The sequence below is a fragment of the Aphelocoma coerulescens genome, chromosome 1 (genome assembly GCF_041296385.1).
Source record: "Aphelocoma coerulescens isolate FSJ_1873_10779 chromosome 1, UR_Acoe_1.0, whole genome shotgun sequence".
NCBI lineage: Eukaryota > Metazoa > Chordata > Aves > Passeriformes > Corvidae > Aphelocoma > Aphelocoma coerulescens.
The window spans coordinates 82,622,814-82,642,747 of NC_091013.1; the positions used below are offsets into that span (position 1 = coordinate 82,622,814).

At 42.3% G+C, this 19,934-nt stretch overlaps 1 protein-coding gene across 8 annotated transcripts in view; it reads left to right on the plus strand.

The window, feature by feature from the left end:
• The window catches only part of MTMR2 (myotubularin related protein 2), a 63,136-nt gene that overhangs the window by 18,843 nt on the left and 24,359 nt on the right, over positions 1 to 19,934 (plus strand). For all 8 annotated transcript variants that reach the window (XM_069015026.1, XM_069015024.1, XM_069015027.1 and 5 more), the window contains 2 exons: positions 2,871 to 2,976; positions 18,571 to 18,646. In XM_069015026.1, coding sequence (XP_068871127.1) covers positions 2,871 to 2,976; positions 18,571 to 18,646 — 182 coding nt within the window. The remainder of the gene's footprint in view (positions 1 to 2,870; positions 2,977 to 18,570; positions 18,647 to 19,934) is intronic.

A 19,934-nucleotide genomic window follows, 5' to 3' on the forward strand; every position in this document is an offset into this window, starting at 1 on the left:
TTAAATACACAAAAGTTTGGGCCCTGAAAGGGGAGGGAGCTAGAAAGCATGGCTTCTGGAGGCTTACCCTGAGCCTCTGGCTCCCCCGGCTGGAGCTGGTGTGGGAGAAGGCACAGTGGAGACCCAGGCACAGTAGCCAGGCTTGTCACCCAACGATGAAGGCATCTACAGTGTCTGCTTGCTCTTCATTGATAACTTTAAGTACCTTTGAGTACCTTAAAGTACACACTCTAAGTACCATCTCCTTATAGGTTGCTGTACAGTAAACGGGTGCTGCTCTGTGGAATAATTTTTTTTTTTTTTTTAATTTTTAAATATGCTTTTAAAAATCAAATTAATTAAAGGGGTGCAAATAAGAGGGTGAGCACTTGGAAAATGAAGACTGACCGTGCAGAAACCAGGCTGGAAGAAGTTTCAAGGGAACACATAAGGGGTCTGAGCTCGTTTAAGTAAAGTAATGTAAAAATGTGGTTTAGTGCTCAGCCTAATTTAGCATGCCTGCAGGCTGCTGTGTGCAAAGTGTTCTCAGCCTTCCTCATCATCTCCAGATACAGATTCCTTCCCTCTCTGTGTGCTGCATCTGATGATTTATATAGCCATGTAATGAATCCAATCAGTCTTGTTACCCAACAGAAGACTCTCTTCATGTTTATTAATAGTTTACTGCCCCGTCGGATCAGCAGCTTGAACTGTGCATCCCATGATGCCTGTCCAGCACAATGGAGATGGCAGCAGTGTGCAGTCTGGGTTGAGAGGAGAGGGGAATGTGAGTGACCCATCAGCAGCGCTCTTTTTACCAATTTTGTTGTAATGTGAAACTATACACAAATTCAGTGCTTATATGAGGCCTTTTCATTCACAAGAATGGGAGGTTTTGCAGATTGAGTTCTTGCTGTTTTAGTGTAAGACAATTTTCTGCCTGAACAGAAACTGTAGGGTGGCTGTGGCATGAGTTGTATGCGTAAGTGCCACTGGCCATCCGGAATTATGTGAGTTTACCTGGCAACACTGCAGGAGCTGAGCACGAGGGAAAGCTGAGTGATTAGCTGTTGAACCTTGTACAAGTGCCTTCAGTGGAATTGTGCTAATCAATTGACACACCAGTGTCATTTATTTTAAATAACTTTTTACTGTTCCTAAAGGTTCCATTTCGAAGTTTCTACTTCATAGGATGAATGAGGTGCCAATACTCTTTAATCCTTGAACACATAGGACTTACTCCCAGCAAGAGCCCAATGTTTCTGTACTCCTTTTTGTTTTTAACAAAGTATTGCTCCCTGTGCAATACTTTGCCAAACTCCAAAGAATAGAAATAAAAATGGAACATTTTGGCCTTTTGGTGGCTGTTTATCAGCAGCAAAACAATTTTCAGACAATTAACAAATCTCCAGGCCCTTTGGAAGCTCAGATACAGCTATTTCTAGGTTGTCACATGTCTAATTAATATAAGTAGTAACGGTAATACTCCTGCTGGTATTCTGCTTTGGCCAAGGCTAGGCTTCTAAGTCTGATAGCTGATCATTAAGAGTGTCTTTACACCCAGCTAAAACCTTTCTGGGGTCCGTAAGAGTGTGGGAATTAATTGGCACAGGTAATGTTTATCGCTGTACAGTCTCATCAGGGAGTAATGTTGTGCCATGTAGGATTTTTCTTTGCAGTCATCTGGGTTTTTAAAAGCCTCAGTATCAAATGCTAATTTTAAGCAATTAGGGTTCTAGGCGAGGTTGCAGCATAAAAATGCTGTTAAATATAAGCTTATTTTAATTGCTTATAGCTATCTTAGGAAAACTGTGTAGAAAAAGAAAATTTTTATTTTGCTTTGTTATTTAGCGAATCACATTCTGTATCACCAGAGACGTGTGCTGGGAGAGTCTTTTTAATTCTCCTCAGGTTTATACGTACCCTTGAAGAAGAAAAGTTGTGTGTGATGAAAAGAGTTTTAATTCTGAACTTCTTCCACCACCGTACAGCTGCAGTTGGAGCTGTGCTGGCATGCATTCAGGAGTCTGTCTGTTTTCATCCCCTTTCAGCGCACTAATATCTCCCATCTGAAAGGCTGGAATGGAGGCCGTTAGTTTCTGTAATTTAGGATTTGATCCAGTGTTAAGGAAACTTCCCCATCCAACCATCCAGGAGCCAGTCTGACAGTTGCTCTCCCACCACATGAGATGGAACTGAAGCCCCTTTGCAGCTCCACACCCCACACTCAGAGACAGACCAGGTTTCTCTGCCGTCTCAACCCGTATTTCCTATAGCAGGCTCTTAGACATCCCAGTCCTTCAAATAATTTAATCATGGTGCAATAACTAAATAACAAAATATAACAAAATAGCAGCTTGAGCTGGTGTCTCCAAGGAGAGATCCCAAACAAGGGAAACCCTGGGCTTTTATACCCTGACAATCTAAATGCAGGAAGGTCCGGGCGTCTTTGGCTCCTGTGTCACATGTCTCTGTGTGTGCAGTCACCTGGGTGGGCCACAGGTCCCCAGGCCCTTCACTGTGCAAAGGGTGGGCAGTTCTGGCCTCTTGGCTCAGGCTCTTGGCACCAACAGCTCAACCTGCAGCTCCACTGCAGCTGCTCACGCAGCTCCGGGCACTGAGTGTGTTCCTCAGCACAAGCTGGTGGCTGCATTAATGTTGGCTCAGTCTGAGCTGAGATTTAGTAATAAGTTGTGTACGCTTTGGTAAGCTCTGGTAATGGCAAGTAAAACAGGTTCTCTTAAAGCACTGCTGAGGGCTGAATAAGTGAGAATGGAAAGGGTGGGAATAATGAAAAATGCCTGATATGACTGTAAGCGAGTGGCTGGACTTGTCAGCTTTTGAACTTTCTTGAGCACAGTTTTGACACACTCTGGTGGTTCTCTTTATAGCGCTTCCACATCGCAGTCGGACCATTCCACTCACACCAAATCTGCTTCTGCTCTGTCGTCTGACTCCATCTCCACCTCAGCAGACAACTTCTCTCCAGATTTAAGGGTATGTATGTTTTGTCTTAAAAAAGAAAAAAATACAAAATGTGACCTCCTTCAGAAAACATGTCTTGCTTCTATGAGTTGGATATGGTAAAATAATGTCAGCTTTCAGTAATGCCAAAATACATTTAGCCAAATTTCTGAAAGGGCCTGAAGTCAAGCAGGTGAAACTGGAGTTTAATCTCTACTGTATGATGTCCTTCTTGATAAAGTTGTTTAATCTTCAAAAAGCTGACTCTGCAATCCTCACTTGGAGATGAATTTTCAAAGCAACTCCATTTTCTTGTAGGTGCTTTAAGTAAGTGAAATCCTCAACCTGTCAGTTGTATATACTTTTTCTTCCTGTTATGTGTATGTATATATAAAAAGTGTTCTGTCTTGAGAGCTTCTGCTTGTTTGTAAACACTGAGTCCTTGGAAGTACCTTCTTTCAGAGAAAGATTGCTATCTATCTCCAAGCTGATGAAAATAATCTTCTGTCACAATGAATAGTTCTGACATAAAAAAGGTGCAAATAGGGCTCTTTTAAGTCTGCTATTGGATTAGTTAATTATAAACTCAGAGTTCTAGTTCAGTGTCACAGGGGTTTTGAAAGCTATCTGTATGCTCCTCTTATGAAAACAAGGGGTTTGCTGATATATCTTGGCTTTAAAAAAAATGTCCCTGAGTATAAAACTCTTGGTACTGGTGCATTCCAGTAACAACTTGAGCATTTCTCAGCTGTGGTTGAGAATCTTTGTAAAATCTAAACACAGTAGAATTGCATAAAAATCTCAGAGTACAAAGCTAATTCCTTTGACAACCATGATGATTTTTCATCCCCTGAGTGTTGTCTCAGTCATCCACAATTAATAACAGAGAGTCCACCTGTTCGTAAGTGACAAGAATATGAACGTTTCTTTCTAAAGGCAGTTTATTAGCCAATTTTAAGCTACGATTTGGAAATTAATCAGTAGTTTATGTGCATTCTATGATAGTTTGCACCTTTTGCCTATGGATACAAAAAGTAATCTTCTGAACATGCCTGGGTATGGAAATTTGTAATATGTCTGAAGTTTTTAGCCTGTGAAGTTAGGGTGTTCAGTCACTCTAACATACAGAAAACATAATTTTTAGGCTGAGGCTAATTGGCTTAGTGATATGAAGAAGATTGAAAATTCTGCTACAGCTCTAACTGTATAATATTATATATAAAACTATTAAAAAATTAAACTTATTTTCTTATTTAATTTTTTACTGAAGTTTGCGTATGTGGGATTCCTTTTTCAGTTTTGATGCACAACTCAACTTGCCTTCTCACAGTTTTGGTGACGCTTCAGGACTACCTTTAGAAGTAGAGGACAAGCCAGTATTTCCTTTTTAGAATTGAAGTTGTCTTTCCCTTCTGGTGGTTAAGATGGCTCAACATGCTGTCCTTGCAATCCTGATTGTGTTTTGTGACTCTTTCCCCACTTCTGTCACCTTATCTGTGTGAACTGTAAGCTGTCTGGGCAGGGACTCCAGCTCTCCTCAGCTTGTCTGGTTTCCCATTCAGCAGGGCCTCTGTACCCACTAGCAACCAAAAACAGTGTCCGCAGAGGAATGTTCACTTAGCTGCATGAGAGATTTTTTTCAAGCAGAAGATGCCCACGTATTCCTGGAGGCCATTAGAAGCCCATAATTTCATGCTGTGCCACAGTTCCTGTAATATGCAGGAGTGATTTCTTCACAGCCTGCCCTCTTTTTTTTATTTCTAAGCAATCGAAAGTTCTGCCTTGGTTGGAACAAATGCTGCTCCTCTTTCATTTTAGAGTAGTATTTCAGCAGAGTTGGTAAAGCAGAGAATTACTTATTTACAATAAAGTCACTGCAGGCTAAGTGTGAGCACCTGCTTCTGCTGGCAAAAGGCTTCTTACTCTTCACCTGCATCAACTCCGTGTGAACACAGTTTGGCACATGCCTTCTGTGCTTCACCTAAAGCTTACTCTTGCAGAGGTGGTGTGAGTGGCTGCAATGCAGCTGTGTGTAGGTGTAAAGCTGGGTCATACCTTTACACTCGAGTGGCTACTTGTCAGTGGTAGTCAGACCTAGAGAAAATGCATCCCCATGCTCCTACTTGTATTAGAGTATAGGGAGAAAGGGACAGTTTCCACCACTGCAGGTTGACTTAATTCTCCTAGAGGAACTCATGCATTCGTCATTTCATTCTTTATTCCTGAGAGTGCCTAAGGCTGGTGAGCAGTCTTTGGGGGTCAGATGATCTGTTCTGTATTCCAGTGCAACTGCAGACCCACCATCTGTCCTCAAATCATCACTGTCAGTGCTGGTGTGTTACTCTTTGCTCCCTGGGCTTCCTCTTGGAGCTTGGTGCCAGCTCCCAAAGGGAACAATTATTTTGAGTGACGGTCAGGTAACGCTGATTTCTGTCAGGTCTTAAGTCGAGGACAACGGACGTTCCTTCCCAGGGCTTGTCATTCTTTGGCCGGTTTTCTTCGAATTGACATCTCTGTCATGTGACAGTTCCACAAGTTTCGAAAGTCAGTTCTGTGAGGGATTTTTAAGGTCCTGATTGGTTTTGCTATTTTCTTGGAACTTTCTGAGATGTGGCCTTGCCTTGGATATTGCCGATGAGGCAGTACCATTAACTGATACAGTGACACGAGCATGTTCTCTGCTCTAGCTCTTTCCTTACACGCCTGAGCGTCTTGTGCAGCTTTCATTGGCACAAGACAGCATGAACTCCCAAGTCTTACCAGGTACTGAGATTTGAGCTAAGCATCTCATTACCGTGGGACAAAAAGAGGTCCCACATTGTTCCTGGAAGAGCATAAGAGAACAAGCCCTGAAGAGGGAACTGATGCATTTTGTGGTAACTCTGTGGTATGGGAGGCGAGTGCCTGGGCTGCACGGTGTTCTCACAGGAAGGTGTTGCATCAGTTAGCTTTAAGAGGCTGAAAATAAGCTTTTCAAGATTTTGACGTGGATATGCCATTTATGTGATTATGATCTTGTTATGTGTTTAAATTTTTCCTGCTCGAGTGAATTGCTACGTGGATTCATCATCACTCCCACCTCTATTTGGTCTCTGCCTCTGCATGTGCATTGGCTCAAATTTAGGAATTAAATTTCTGTGACGATGGAAAAACACTATGTGATAGCTACAATTAGCACTCTCTTTTTCTGTGGGGAATTTTTAGAAGAATAGTAGGCGTCCATTGGGAGGAGGGAACCAGGGGAAGGACCCACCTAATTTCTTGCAGTCTGTGCCTGCAGTTTTCTTTTGGAGTGCAATTAACGCTCTGTGTGTGTGCGTGCATGTGTGTAATGAGGTAAATGAGACAACCACTGGGGATTCCTACTGAATGCATGTGCAGTATTTTTCCTAAATCTTTCTCCAAAGTATTTAATAATAACCTTTATGAAGGTTTGCGTTTTTTTTTTTAATGTATATTGAGCATGTCAGTATCTGGAACTGAGATTAGATTCCCTTTCCAGTAGAAAGCTTACAGAATTTTCACTTCATAAACTAACTCTAAATAACTTTTGGCTGCTTCAGTTAGTTTCTTAGGGAAAAAAAAAAAAAGAAGAAAAAGCCCCAACAAACCAGAACCCCAACAGAAAAACAACAAAGCACTCTTAGGTTCTCCTTCCACCCCCTTCCTGATCTCAAATCCAAAGCTGTTTAGAATTGATTTAGGGTACATACTCTTGGAGGGATTTTTTAGCAAATACACTGCCATATGTTTTAACATAAGTTATAGATCATGCAAGAACAGAATTGAAGTAGTTGGAAGTGAAAATGGAGTTGGAAATCCATAGATACTTTGTAATTTGGGTTGAGATGTTAAAAACACCTTAAAGCCAACATTGCCAAAGGGATTGGAATGTATAAATAGCTGTTACAGATCTGGGAAGCTGGTGGTTAATAAAATACAGCAAGTTTCTTGCTCCTATGTCCTGTAGGCAGTGTTTTCTCCTGTGCATATGAGGAGATGTGTCTGTGCATTTTATAGTACTCAAGTCTTCTTGCTGATGCTCTGACTTTTATCAGTAGGGATTTTCATTTTCAGGTAGCTGTTGCTTTATAGGATAATGCCTGAAGTTTACCATGTTCAAAGCTTTGGAGTAGCTCTTGTGAAAGGGTTGGATCCTGTTCATTTGCAGTTGAGTGGATATGGCCAGCAGAGCCTGCTGCCGCTTCCCTTAAGAAGGGTACCTTTGCTTGATAACTTGTTAAGGCCCATTGTGTTTGCTTTTGGATTTGTATGCAGCAAAAGCTGAAACCAAAGGATGGAAACTCGTATGTTGTTATCTTTATATTGCTTCTTGCATCTATAAAGAAGGAAACTACAGCAGATCTGTATGTCACCTGCATGGCTGTGCAGCCTTCAAAAAAAATTGTTCAAATCTTTGTTGTTAGCATTGCTGTTGTGACCACTAAACCATTCTCCCCTTTGAGGGCAACAGTAAGATCCACAATTCCTGATACTCCTCTGAAGTCCAGACAAAATACTGTATAAGCATATGACCCATCCTTCATGACTGTTGTTCTCTACATAGTGATTTTCTTCTTTAATATATGAGGAATTGGTGTATTTACAGTAGGTTTATGCATGAGATGCAAGAATATTATTGTAGCATTCGCAGGACTTGAAGGTTAGAAATGGGAAGAAACAGAGTGGCTTGTGTAACCTTAATTTGTTGTATATTGTGTATATGGTCAGAGACTGTAGACAAGCTCGTGTGGTTTATTTTGTGAGATGCATAACTGATGCATGACAAAAGGTATATGAAGGAGTATTTCCTTCCAAGACAGTAAATGGATACTGTTGCTGCCTCCTTAGGTTTCCTGGATTAATTCTATTTGGGCAAGTCTGCATTCAAGCTAGCCAACCACAATTCCTTTGCACTCTATAGAAGGACATAGATCATTTATGATCTGATCTATCTCAGCTTTAAGAATATGCCCATGCTAAGTGAGAATGTCATGGAGCTGAGCTAGAGAAGTCCTTGGTGCAGATGTTGGGAACATACTTTGAGGCGCAGCAAGTGATTTCTGTGGATTCCAGCTTTAACTGGGTTCCAGTAAAGGTGCGGTTTTGTCTCTTTTGAGAACCTAATATGTTTCTCTTCTGACTGTGGAGAGAATGCAGACTAATACCTCCTAATACAGACTTCTAAAACTGAGGTAAATCCTGTCCCTCAGGTGATATTGGGCAGGATTAACTGAAATGCCAGTCACTGACTTTGCCACCTTTGTCTTGCTTTACTCTAGCTTTAGTGCAAAGTAGCTTAGACTAGTTTTATGTAGAACACGTATATTGTTAGTAGAAAAACATATTGAAGAAAGATGTGATCCCCCCCCCCCCCTCCATCCTTTGCTGTAAATCACTAAAACTAGCCTCAGTGAGCTTTTCCATTACTATTTCCCTGCCAATGCAGGAAGTGTGTCAGGCTTTGGTTATGTGTAACACATGTTCAACAAGAGCTGGGTTTAGAGAGTGACATAACGTTTTAAACTCTAGGCACTCATTTAAGCAATGTTTTTCAGTTTTGATTTTAAGGGACTTTTCAGTCAGTGAGTGATGCTAGCTTGGAAGCACTAAATCATGACAAAACCTCTGCCTAAGCTCCTCCATGGTAGTTGAAGACTTTCTGCCCTGCCAGTCGGCTGCAGGATAATATATGGGGATAAATATTCCTGTTTTGGACTAGCCCTTGACTCTTTGCATGGGGCTGCCTGTAAGCAGACTGGTACATAGCAAATGCAAAGATGTCTTCTGTGTTGGGGACTTTCCTTCCCCGTGCACTGGACTGTAACTGCTATTAAGTTACAGACTGTATTGCACAAGCCACCAGATGGTGAAGGTAATTGACCTGTGTTCACAAAACACTTGGCTAGATGTGAGCTGGTGATGCAGCAGTGAAATTGAATGAACTGTTCATCTTTTTACTGTCACTGTGTGAAGACTTGACCATGTATTTCTCTGCATCGTTGCTTTGTTACATTCTCACTTGGAGGTGCACTTCACGTTTTTGTGGGTGTACAGGGGTAGAAGCTATGCAGGCAGAAGTGGCCCTTACCTGACCCGCTGGTAGCATTTCCATAGGTCCCTTTGCACACAGGCATGAAGTCCAAGGGCCAAATCCAAGAACAGGCAGTGCTTTATGTTATCAAAGGTGTCAAACAGAGGGACTTAAAGAGCAGCAGAAGAGAAGTAAGGAAGTTTTACAGGGAAATATATTTTAACTATCTTCAAATTCTTATTTTGACCAAACGAGTTGCCTGTGTGTGCTTGTGGGAAATGGGCTTCCTTTCTTTGGAGCATTAAGCTCTTGATGAACAAAGGCACAAAGGACTGGTTCTGGAGAGTGAATGATGCTCTTGTCCATAAGCATGGTCATACCAGGACAGCCCTGTCCGTGACTGGAATTTAGCCCCTGCCATTGCCATGTTTTTCCAGGACTCCAGTTTATAGTAAGTGCTGCATATTTCATAAGAACTATAATGATTTTCATTTTAAAATATTCCAAGAGATGGAAAATCTTGGTCCCCTCCTTGGACCTCTCCCCAATAAGTCCTTTTCTGCACCTCCCCCTTTCAAGGAAACAAACCCACAGAGCAGCCAACCTCTGGGTTGAAAACTATTGATTTCATGCAAATTAGATAGGGGAAAAGCCAGATGCAGTCAGTTTTCTGTCTCCTTTATGTGTAAATAATATTCCCTAAGTGTTCATCTAGTAAGAAAAGAGCAAAGACAGCAAACATTGCTAATTTTTCTTACATAGAGGTACCTAAATGCTTGAATATGAAGTAATGCACAGTGAAAGAAATCTCTGGAAGCATTTATGATTGCCATCTATTAGGAATGGAAAACTAAGGAGAATGAGCAAATGACCTTCATATGCTCTCAAAAATATTTTCATCTCTTCCTAATCGACTGCCATATTTATCCTAGCTACAAAGTGAAAGAATTTTCTTTTTGTTGAGTAAAACCAGGTAAGAGGTGGCTTCCCTCCTGCCCCCTGTTAGTTACAGTTTTGTAAATTTAAGGGCAGATCAGGCAGGAATGAACAAGCATGGTATTTAAAGGGAGTACATGGATTTGTGATTGCATGCAGTGCCTGCCAAGATTTGATTTTCTGTAGATGTTTTTGCACGGAATGAAACATCTTTGTTCCCCTCTGTATGATTGCTTGCTCATTATAAATATAAATTACCTGTATCAAACTCAAAAGTGAAATTCTTAGTAATGGAGGCAGTATTCTGTGACTTATTTTAGCTGGTAGAATTTATAACTGTTTTTGATCAGAGTGTTTTTCTGTCACTTAAGACTGATGATATGAACTTCACTGAACTAGTTTAATGGTTTCCTTGAAACTTTTAATCTTCTTTTCACGTATAAGTTGTTTGCTAAACAAAATTCAGTAACAATAATGGATAGAGTCAAGCTAATGTGCTGTCCAAAGTTTTTGAGCAGCCCATGGAGAACAGAGGCGTTGTGGTTTGAGACGTATGTGGAACCCTTGGCACTGAAGAAGGTTCTGTATTAAAAAATGTTGGACTTGTCTGAATAGATAATATCTTCAACCTTCTGTGCCAGGGAGCGTTGCTGAGTTGAGTCAATGACGACTTTCTGTCAGAGCCTAATGAGAGAATTGTCTTGAGGCACCAAGCCATACAAACTTGAAGAGACAAGCCAGCCGTGGCTGAACGAGTGGCCCTCAACAATGTGTTCCTTTGAGCTTCTAAGCCTTGCCTTGTAGCTGTGCAGCGAGGCCCCAGGAGATTCACCAACCCAGAGAACCCAGAGAGGCTGTTCTTCGTCACTGGACATTCGGGTCTGAGTGGGGAAGAACATCATGGAAAAAACAAAGCAGAAAACCCCAGGGAAACACTGCGTGGTGGCTGCTTCCTCCTGCAGAGGAGTCCCTTTATATTACTTTGAGGACTATATTTCTTTTTTTTAAATGCAATAATCTTCCTCTTCTTTTTAAAGATTTTCAAGACAGTGGTAAGTAAGCAAGTGATTTCTCAAGCCCTTTTTTGCTCTCTCAAAATATATATGGTAGGTAGAGATCACAGTTTGTGATTTATTTTTTCAGTTGTGTCAGGAAAGCATAGTTAAAAGGCGGTTGCGGTGTACTTTGTATGTTATTACTGTCTTTAGAGTAGTGTAATACGTGATCTGTTGTCAGAACATTTTTTGATAACTTAAGTACCTCTTGTGGTGTTTTTTAACCAAGCTAGGAGGCTGCCTTTGGCCAAGTGCTCTCTTAGGAGTTGAATGGGCTTGATGTGGTCTTTGGACAGTATATTTGATTCTTTGTGTACTCTTCTTAAATGATCCATGTGTCCATGGTGTTTTGTCTTTTCCCCTTTGAACTTTTAATATCCCAAAGGAATAAGACATAAAGCATTTCCCTGCAATTAATATCTTGCAGCTCTGAATGCCTCTAACATAGTTTTTCGAGCCATCTGGTCATAATCCTCAGAAAAGTCCCCGTGCCTCAGCAGGCAAAGATATTTCTGTTCGTTCCCATAGTCTTTCTGCTGTGGTATTCTTAATGATTCAAAAATAATCAACAAAGTCCATTTACTTGCTTGACTTATGTTTTATTGCATTTCCAGTAGGATTCTTTGCACATAAATCTTCTCCAAGTACACTTGAAATAGCCATAAATGGCAGCTGAAATTCTCCTCAAAGTAGTGCAGTGTTTGCAGTCAAGTAAGCATGGCTTCTGTTCCATGGTCCTGATAATTGAGCACTGAGAGGACAAAAGCACCTTAGCAGTAAAATGCTAGGAAAAATGTGCCCTTTTTCCTGTTGCAAGCAATGTTTCATTTAGAGAAGAAACCTATGCACCTGTGAAAAACTGTCCTAAAGAAGCATACTCATCTTGTTTCTGCACAGATTTGTGTCAGGCCTGCAGCTTCTGTCAGTGTCAACTGGACAGAATTAGTCCTCTGTGGGGATTTTTTTCTGGCATGAATGGAAAGAACTTCTTTATCTGTTTTGTTTCAGGCATTTTTACACCATCATTGGAGTAATGATAAATCTTGATGCACCTGCCATAGTGGCCCTGTCCTTTGTTGACTGACTGACAGAAACAGTCATGAAAGAGGACAGGGATGCAGTGGTAGGGCAGTTCAGGGGAAGGAATAGGTGAACATGGTTTGAGACCCCCAAAAGGCATTTAAAGCAGAGAAGCATTGGTTATGTAAGTGTATAGGTTTTGCTATTGTTTACAAGCAAAGTTAATGAATGCATCGAATATGTAAAAGTAATCCTATGGCTAAGTCTTTGCAGGAAGGCTGACTTCCCTTTTGTGGTTCTTTGTGACAGCAGACAAGAGCCAGCTCTGACACAAAAGCTGTCTGTCATACCTCAGCTAAGACAACCTGTCTACAAGCTTTGGAGGCATGCCTTTTTAAATGAAATTCATGCAGTATTTGTGTCTGACTTGGCTCATTCCCTGCTGCCTCTCTGCACACAGCACGTTTGTACTTCTCTGCAAAGCGTAGGATATGACTGCTCAGTTGTTAGGGGATGTCCAGGAGATTGGGTTTTGCTACGCTGACCACAAGAAAGAACCAGGGTTGGGATTTGCCCTTGCAGGTCTGCATGGACATTCCTTTACCCTACTTCTTAACTTTCAGTGGGAAGAAGGGTACCTATCCTAAAGGTGCTTCTCCTAGGTATCCTGCTTTCCACCAACAGGTACAGAGTGCCTAGGGCGACCAGTACAGATATAGATCTCTAGGTTTAGGTGAAGTGGGTATTCCTGCAGCTTACTGACTACCCTGCCTGCAAAGTGGCAAAAATGATGATTAAGGAGGGAATTTAATCATTTTCCATTTCTTGAGACAAAGGCATTAAAAAAAAAGAGAGGGAAGGAAAGTTTAGATGTGTTAAGTACAACCAGAATATTCCCAGTTAGTCCTTTAAATGTGAAGTATCAGAGAGATATTTTCCTGTAGGAGATAAAACCTGTCACTTGGCTGTTGAGTTTCGATTCCATATTTCACACTTGATTTGAAAAGATACATATTTTTTAAACTCTTATGTTTTTAAACTACTTTATGTTTTTAAACTCTTCTCTATGTTTTTGTACATGTACAACATGCACATTCCTGTCCCTGCACCATATCTTTCACCTGTTGCTGCTGACCAGTGTATGCTCACAAGGTAGACAGAAACATGCCAAATCTGAGTTCAGGGACTGCAGAAGCAAAGGGACTTTGTGTGTGTGTGTAATGTTTGTCTATACAGGCAAGTTATATATGTTTATGTCAAGGGACCAGTTAAGAGACCGCCTTCCTCCTGTAGGAAACATAGAAGAGGACTGTGTGTAGCTGGAACAAAAGCAGTTCCCAGCTTGGAGAGCGTGTCTTCTCAGAAGATGGAGCAGACATGGTTTTGGGGAAAGGAGTAACACAGGAGCAAGGTGTTCGTGCTGTCAGGTTGAACATGTCGTACCAGTGCTGCGGCTTTATGCATAACAACTCTGTTCAAAATGTGCAAAGTGACTTGGAGTGTGTAGGAGGTTACCAAGGAGAGATTAACTCAGAGGAAAGAAAAAAAATTACAAAAAGGGTGCATTTTAATATTGTCTAAGCCAAAAAAGATTCCTTTTGCTCATTTTTATTGTGATTCAGGATAGAAGAATCTCTGCAGACTTGAGAAAACTGTTACACAACAATTTAGTAACACAAACCTGTCTTCCCTTAAGTTGCGAGAAGCCAAACAATCTGACCTTTGAGGGTTTTAGGACTCAAATATTCAGAAGAAAGTAAAAGAGAATAACTGGAAAATGGCTAGGAGAGGCCTCAGGTGCTCTCCTCATGCATCTTTGTTATCAGGAGGCTTGTGCAGTGTCCAGGGATAAAGTTACTCTCTCCCTGGTTGGTCTGAGGTGCTCCCTCTCTCTTGCCCAGTTTTTACTCACCTTCGCTCCTGTAGTCACACCCTAAGCTAGTCCTGGCAAAATGATGCAGGTTATGGGAAAACTTCCGTTATAAAAGCCATAAAGTGGACCTGGGCATCTTGACTGAGCTAGATGCAGAAGCAGTGACAGCACTGGCAGGGTGGGTGGGAGGAGGCAGGCCTGTCTTGGCCTCAGCCAGCGCAGGATGTGGGTTGTCAGCCAGGCTGTGCAGCATCTCTGGTAGGCAAGCACCTCACCAGGCAGCACAAGAGGAAAACACATCAGCTGTTTTGTTCATGGTCAAAAAGAAAACCCTGAATTTAGAGCTTCATGTACCCTCTCAGGTCCTTCTGGAACAGTGTTCAGCAGTGCACAGGCCTCTAAGACCCTGTGCATAGAGTTTGCTTGCAATTCAGCTCTGTACCACCCCAGGTTGGCTGCAGCTGCTCAGGGTGAGCTGCATGCACGAATTGTGCAGCGAAATCAGCCAGGAGAGGGATTTTTGTAGCAGCATGCTGGCTGCTGTTTTGGGAGGCAGTGTGAACATGTGGTTAGAGAGAACTGCAGTACCCTGAATTGCAGCAGTCTTACCTTTTTAGCAGGACCTAAATCCCTTTCCCTGACCCCATACAGGCAAGCAAAAGAGATGATGATTTTGTTCCTCAGATCTGGAGGTTGCCTCAACAAAACAGCAGTTTCCCTGTCTTGGGTGCAGTAGTTGGGAGGGCATGAGAGAGCTCTGCACCTCCAGCCAGGGGTGACTGTGCAAACACAAGGTAGGATCCTGGAGTAGAGAAGTGGTTGTTGAATGTAGCAGTGTGGGTTTGTTCTGCGAAGTCACTGCTTGAGCAGAGGACAAAGGTAGGTGGTGGCACGAAGTCCTCACACCCTCTGAGCTGAGCCAGGACTTGTGTTTAGGTTCTAAGGTACTCCCATTCTCAGACTCCTAGAGAGCTGTTTCATCTAGAGGGAGAGCTGCTGACGGGTGGGATGGGTAGATGATGTTACTTGGTAAAAGAAGACAGAAATAAAGGCTGTTCTGGTATGTAATGAGACTTCATTCCTCCAGAGATTCAGTTACCAAGCATAACGTTTTTGAGGGGAAAAGATAACGAAGACCTTGTTCAACTAAGAGGCAAGGCAGAGTATTCCACTGGTTTTTGGTCATTGTATCTGTTTGTTATAGAAACCATCTTGGTGATGATTGTGACAGGAAGAGCTGTGTGTGACTCTATGTCACTGGGGTCCTATTCCTAAGTAATAATGATTTGCCCAGCTCTGCATGTGCTCTTCATTGCAGATCTCTAAGGACTCTTTGGTGTTATTCCCACGGAGCAATTTGAAAGGCTGAGGCACACAGAGGTGGCGCATTTCAGCTGCAGGCGTATGTGGTACCTGCCTCAATAGCACTTAGGGATCAGCAGCTGCCGTCTCCCCACTGCAGCCGGGCTGCCGCAGTCGTGTCCCTGGCTCCCTTCCCTGCTTCCTCGCCTTACTGGTGCTCTTAATTTAATTTTGAAAGGCTTGCAGAGGGCTAAATTTGGGCCCAAGAGTGTTATTTTTAGAGTCTTGAAAATAGGCTAATGTACAAAAAAAGATTTTCCTCACAGTTTAATGAACCATTTTTGGATTTTGAGGGGGAGAGGAGGATGGCAGTAAGATGGAAAGGCTTTTCATGTCACTGCCTTAGTCATATAAGGAGCAAAGAGCCCATTTATAATACTGATGTCATCTTAGAGCTTCATGTGCATTGTCCCATACCATTCTTTCTCCTTGATCTGTTTCCAAAACTCCTCTTATCCACCCACTTTTCTTACCTGCTGCTGGTCTCTGTCCTTCAGTGGTGCCACAGATGTCTTCTCCTGTGCCTGCTGCCTGCATTTTCAGCCCCACACAGATTGCATTTCCCAAAATCAATTTTAAGGAGCCATTGATGGAAATGAGTTTCAGGAAAATACCTACCATTCATTTCTTGGCTTCTGCCAGGATGGGTTTCAAGTGTCCATGTTCCAGCCAGAGGCTTATTCAAAATCTCGTGCTGAGCAGGTAGTGCATAGATTGGTACAATAGAGAAGTGTTTGTCCTAGGCTTTCTGACCATGTCTGTCTCAGCCTCTTGGGAAGGATGATGGTTATCCAGGGGTTATGTGCTTGCACCGACTTTGAAATCATCATGGAGTCAGTGCTTTGTTACCTGAGATAGGTATTGTGCTGAAGTCACTTGAGGGGTGGTGAAAATGAGTTTAGTCCTCAAGACTGTAGCCAAAAAAAAAAAAAAAAAAAAAAAATAATAAGAGGGGAGGCAAGGAGGCCGACCTTGAAGTGCTGTGCTTCCAGGAAGCCAGCCGTCTGCTGCCTGGTGTTGAAGTGAGCACAGGTTTGATTGCTGACCCTTTCCTTTGGCCATGGGGACAGAGAAGTGTGAGTGAGCAGATGGATTTTATTAGACTTAGAAGAGACACTTTTTAAATTGAAAAGGTTTTCAACCTTGTCTTTACAGAATGGTGTTCACATGGAGGTTCTTGTCTTTCATACTGCTTGCTTATTCCCTCCTTCTCTCCCCAACTTGCAGGACAGGGTTTAAAACCCACCTGAGCACTGCCCACCTCTGCCGCCTCGGCAGATGTTTGTCATACCGAGTGCTTTCTATGTGTCTTACTTCATATTTGTTTTGGCTTAAGATACAACCCAGTCCCCCAAATGTTTAGTGCTGAACGTGCTCCTGCTGACATCTGCAGGAGAGCAGCAAGTCCAGCTGTTGACCAAAATGATCCTGGCAGCAGCTGCTGCCCTTGTGGGGTACGGACCTTCTCAAAGAAGCTGTGATCGTGTTCTGAGTGCAGAGTGTATTTTCACTAATGTCCTTCCAAGATAAAAGGCCAAAAAGATGACCACCACTTATGGGCTAATTAGCCAGAAGCCTCCATCTCATTTATCATAACCCAGATGTTATCCTGCTAATTTCAGGGCTGTTACTCAAGCACAAAATTGGACACAAAGGAGTTGAGAGTGGGTCTACATCACAGGCTTTTGTCAGGGAGGCCCTCAGTCAGGGCTTTGATGGGGTGTGTGATCTTTGGCCAACACAGCTGTTCTGACAAGAAGTCCTCAACATTGATTTCTGCTTGTTATACCAGCAAAACCTTATTTTTATTGATATTGCTGATGTGGGGGAAGAGAAGCTTCCTGGCAAGTTGCTGCCAGTGTGAGTTCTGTTGGTGGTGACCTCTCCTTACTCATCCTATGGACCCCAGCCCAGCTGCTCTGGAAACCTCCCTGTTAAGACCTGGTCTAAGTGGGTGCAGTTGTGAGGTTTCTGTTAGGAAGTCGGGACTGTACTTGCTTTTATTATTATTTTTTTTCTAAGTCTTTTGAATGCATTTTTTCAAATGTACATCTTGTTCTCAAGAAGGCTTTGATCTTGTTAATCTTTTCATCTATGCATCAATCTGTTGTGTGAAAATGCTGGAATGTGCTCTTATTGTTGCAAGGGCTTTCTTTGGGTTTGTTTCCAATTTTTTTTGCATAGTTTAGGGAATTTTTCTTCCCCGAGGCTCTCCCTCTGGCTTGATCCTACATGAAAGTTGACCACAGACGTGTCAGGTTCTAGAATGCTACTTTAGGCTATGTCTTTGAATTTTCTTTGCAGGGATTTCCTGACTCCAAATTGAAGCAATTCTTTCTCTTTCCTTGCATTATGATAAAGAAAACATTTTGGGTGAGCCTGCACATTCAGTTGTGAGCAGCAATGAGCTCCCTCTGCCTGTCTTCACCAGGCGGGACATACACCAACCTTGAACTCCTTGAACAACCTTGAAGTTTTGTGGTTGCTATAGCATGAGGCAGAGTCTGGACTAACTTACCTGCTCTCTGTCTGTATAAAGAGGTTGAGCAACCTGTACTGCTGTGCTTGTGGTCATTTGTCCAGTTTGAGTCGTGGACAACATGATTAAATCCATCTGCATTTGGCCACATAGCCTTAATCTTGATCACTTATATTGGCTTTTCTCTCCTAGTTCTTATAGGTTTAGACCTCAGGTTACGCTTTCCTAGTTACAGCCATGCTTTCCTAAAATGTCCATCTGCTCATGATAGCAGCTGTTCTTGTGAAAACCCTTGTGTAAATGCAACCATAGATCTGAGAAGTCATGCCCTGTGGTATAGCATGAACCCAAAGGAAAGTGAAGAAGGGGTCATTTGGCAGCCAAAAACAAAGAAAATGTGAACTGTACCTCCTATATATGCCTGTCAAAATAGGACCTTTGTAACTGAGTCCAGTCAGGGCTTTTGCAGTTGTGGGACCCTCACTGAGCACAGCGGAGTGACCAAGGTGACCTTTTCAACTTTCCTCAGCGTAAACTACAAATTGCTCTGCTGAATAGTTGATATCATTGTGGTAATCGCTGAGCCCTTCAACTGGGAAAGGAACTGATTCCTTTGGCTCTGTACATAACTGTGAGAGAATTTGACTTGTGATGGTGGGCTGGGCAAGAGAAGGTTGGAGCATGAAAGGACACCTGGGAAGTGTGCTGCCAAAGCACAGAGCCTGGTGTTGACCTCTGAAGAGACCCTAGGCAGTACTTCAAGATCTTTGAATATTTGTTGTCCTTGATACTGTTGACCTGTAGGTGTAAACTTCTTAGTTTATGAAAACATAATGAATTTCTCTTTGTACTTGCATCTTTTGCCTAGGTCCTGAGGGAGGCTAATAAATTGGCTGAAATGGAAGAGCCGCCTTTGCTACCTGGGGAAACCATTAAAGACATGGGTACGTGAAGAGGAAATTCCTTATTGTTTGCTGACAAACAGTAAAATATCCACAGAGCAAAATATCTTAGTGGTCACTGACCAACAGCAGCACCTTGCAGATGTTTTGGGAGCCATGATCAGGTTGTTTCATTAATCGAGCTATTGCACATTACCTGGGCCAAGGTGACTGTGTCTTCTTTTAGCACGTGGCAAGTACAAGGCAATTCAACGCTCTTACCATGAGTGATGGGGTGAGTTGTACAGCTCTGCATTTGCTGCCTCCTGAGAGGACATGGATCAACTGTTTCAGTTTGTCCTTGCCACAGGGTAACTTCTTAGGCTGACACAGCACAGTTCTGTGTCAAATCTCTGTCATGGACTCTAGGAAAGGATACAGTCCTTTTGCAGGGAACTTACTGCGATGGGGGATGGGTTTTTTCTTTTTTCATCCAGATGTTGTGACATGCATCAGATTTGCTGATGCTCTCCATTCTGAAGGCTTGAGTAAGCCTCTTGATTAATTTTCTCTGAAAGATTTTGTATTCACTCTTTTAACACATTGCCTTCCTTTTAGGATGGTATAGAGGAGTGCAACTTCGGTCCTAAACATAAAATACTAAAAAACGAAAACTGAAAATACTTCACAAAAAAAATGCACCCAACAACGACAACAATATAAAACCAAGCACAAAACCCTCCAAACAACCCACCTCAATGATTAATCTTTTTCTCAACCTCTTTCCTAAGCACTCTGAACTCATATTCCAGCCATACACTGCAGACTGATATCTATCTCACTCCACAGACACAGCTCTGACAGTGAGGCAGTACTTTGAAGGGTTCCTAGGGAATGTTTTAAGAGATCAGTTACCAGTGTTTTATCTGTTGGCAAATGGCGTGATGAGCCACGTAAGTCTAGAAGACTGGGTGGCTTTTGGAGTAGCCCAGACAGCAGCTGCCTGTTCCAGCAAGAAGCTGAAGGCAGCAAAAAGGAAATCTTTGTTATTCACCAGCAATAATTGTTTCCTGTTAAAAGTGTGAATAAAGGCAAATGTAATTCTTGTATTTTACAGGGAAGGGAAGAAAAAATATTTTCAGCCGACCCAATAATCTAGGGTAAGATTGGCCTGTAAAAGACAGGAATTCCATAAGCAGGGGAATTAGTAAATCTGGTTTCCAGTTTCTTTCTCCCATATGTATTCTCTTATACCAAAGACTGAGATCATTAGGCTTTCCCGTGGTGATAGCACTACTACAACCTCTCTATTATACCTGGCATTCGTTCTCACAAACAGTGGAGCACTTTA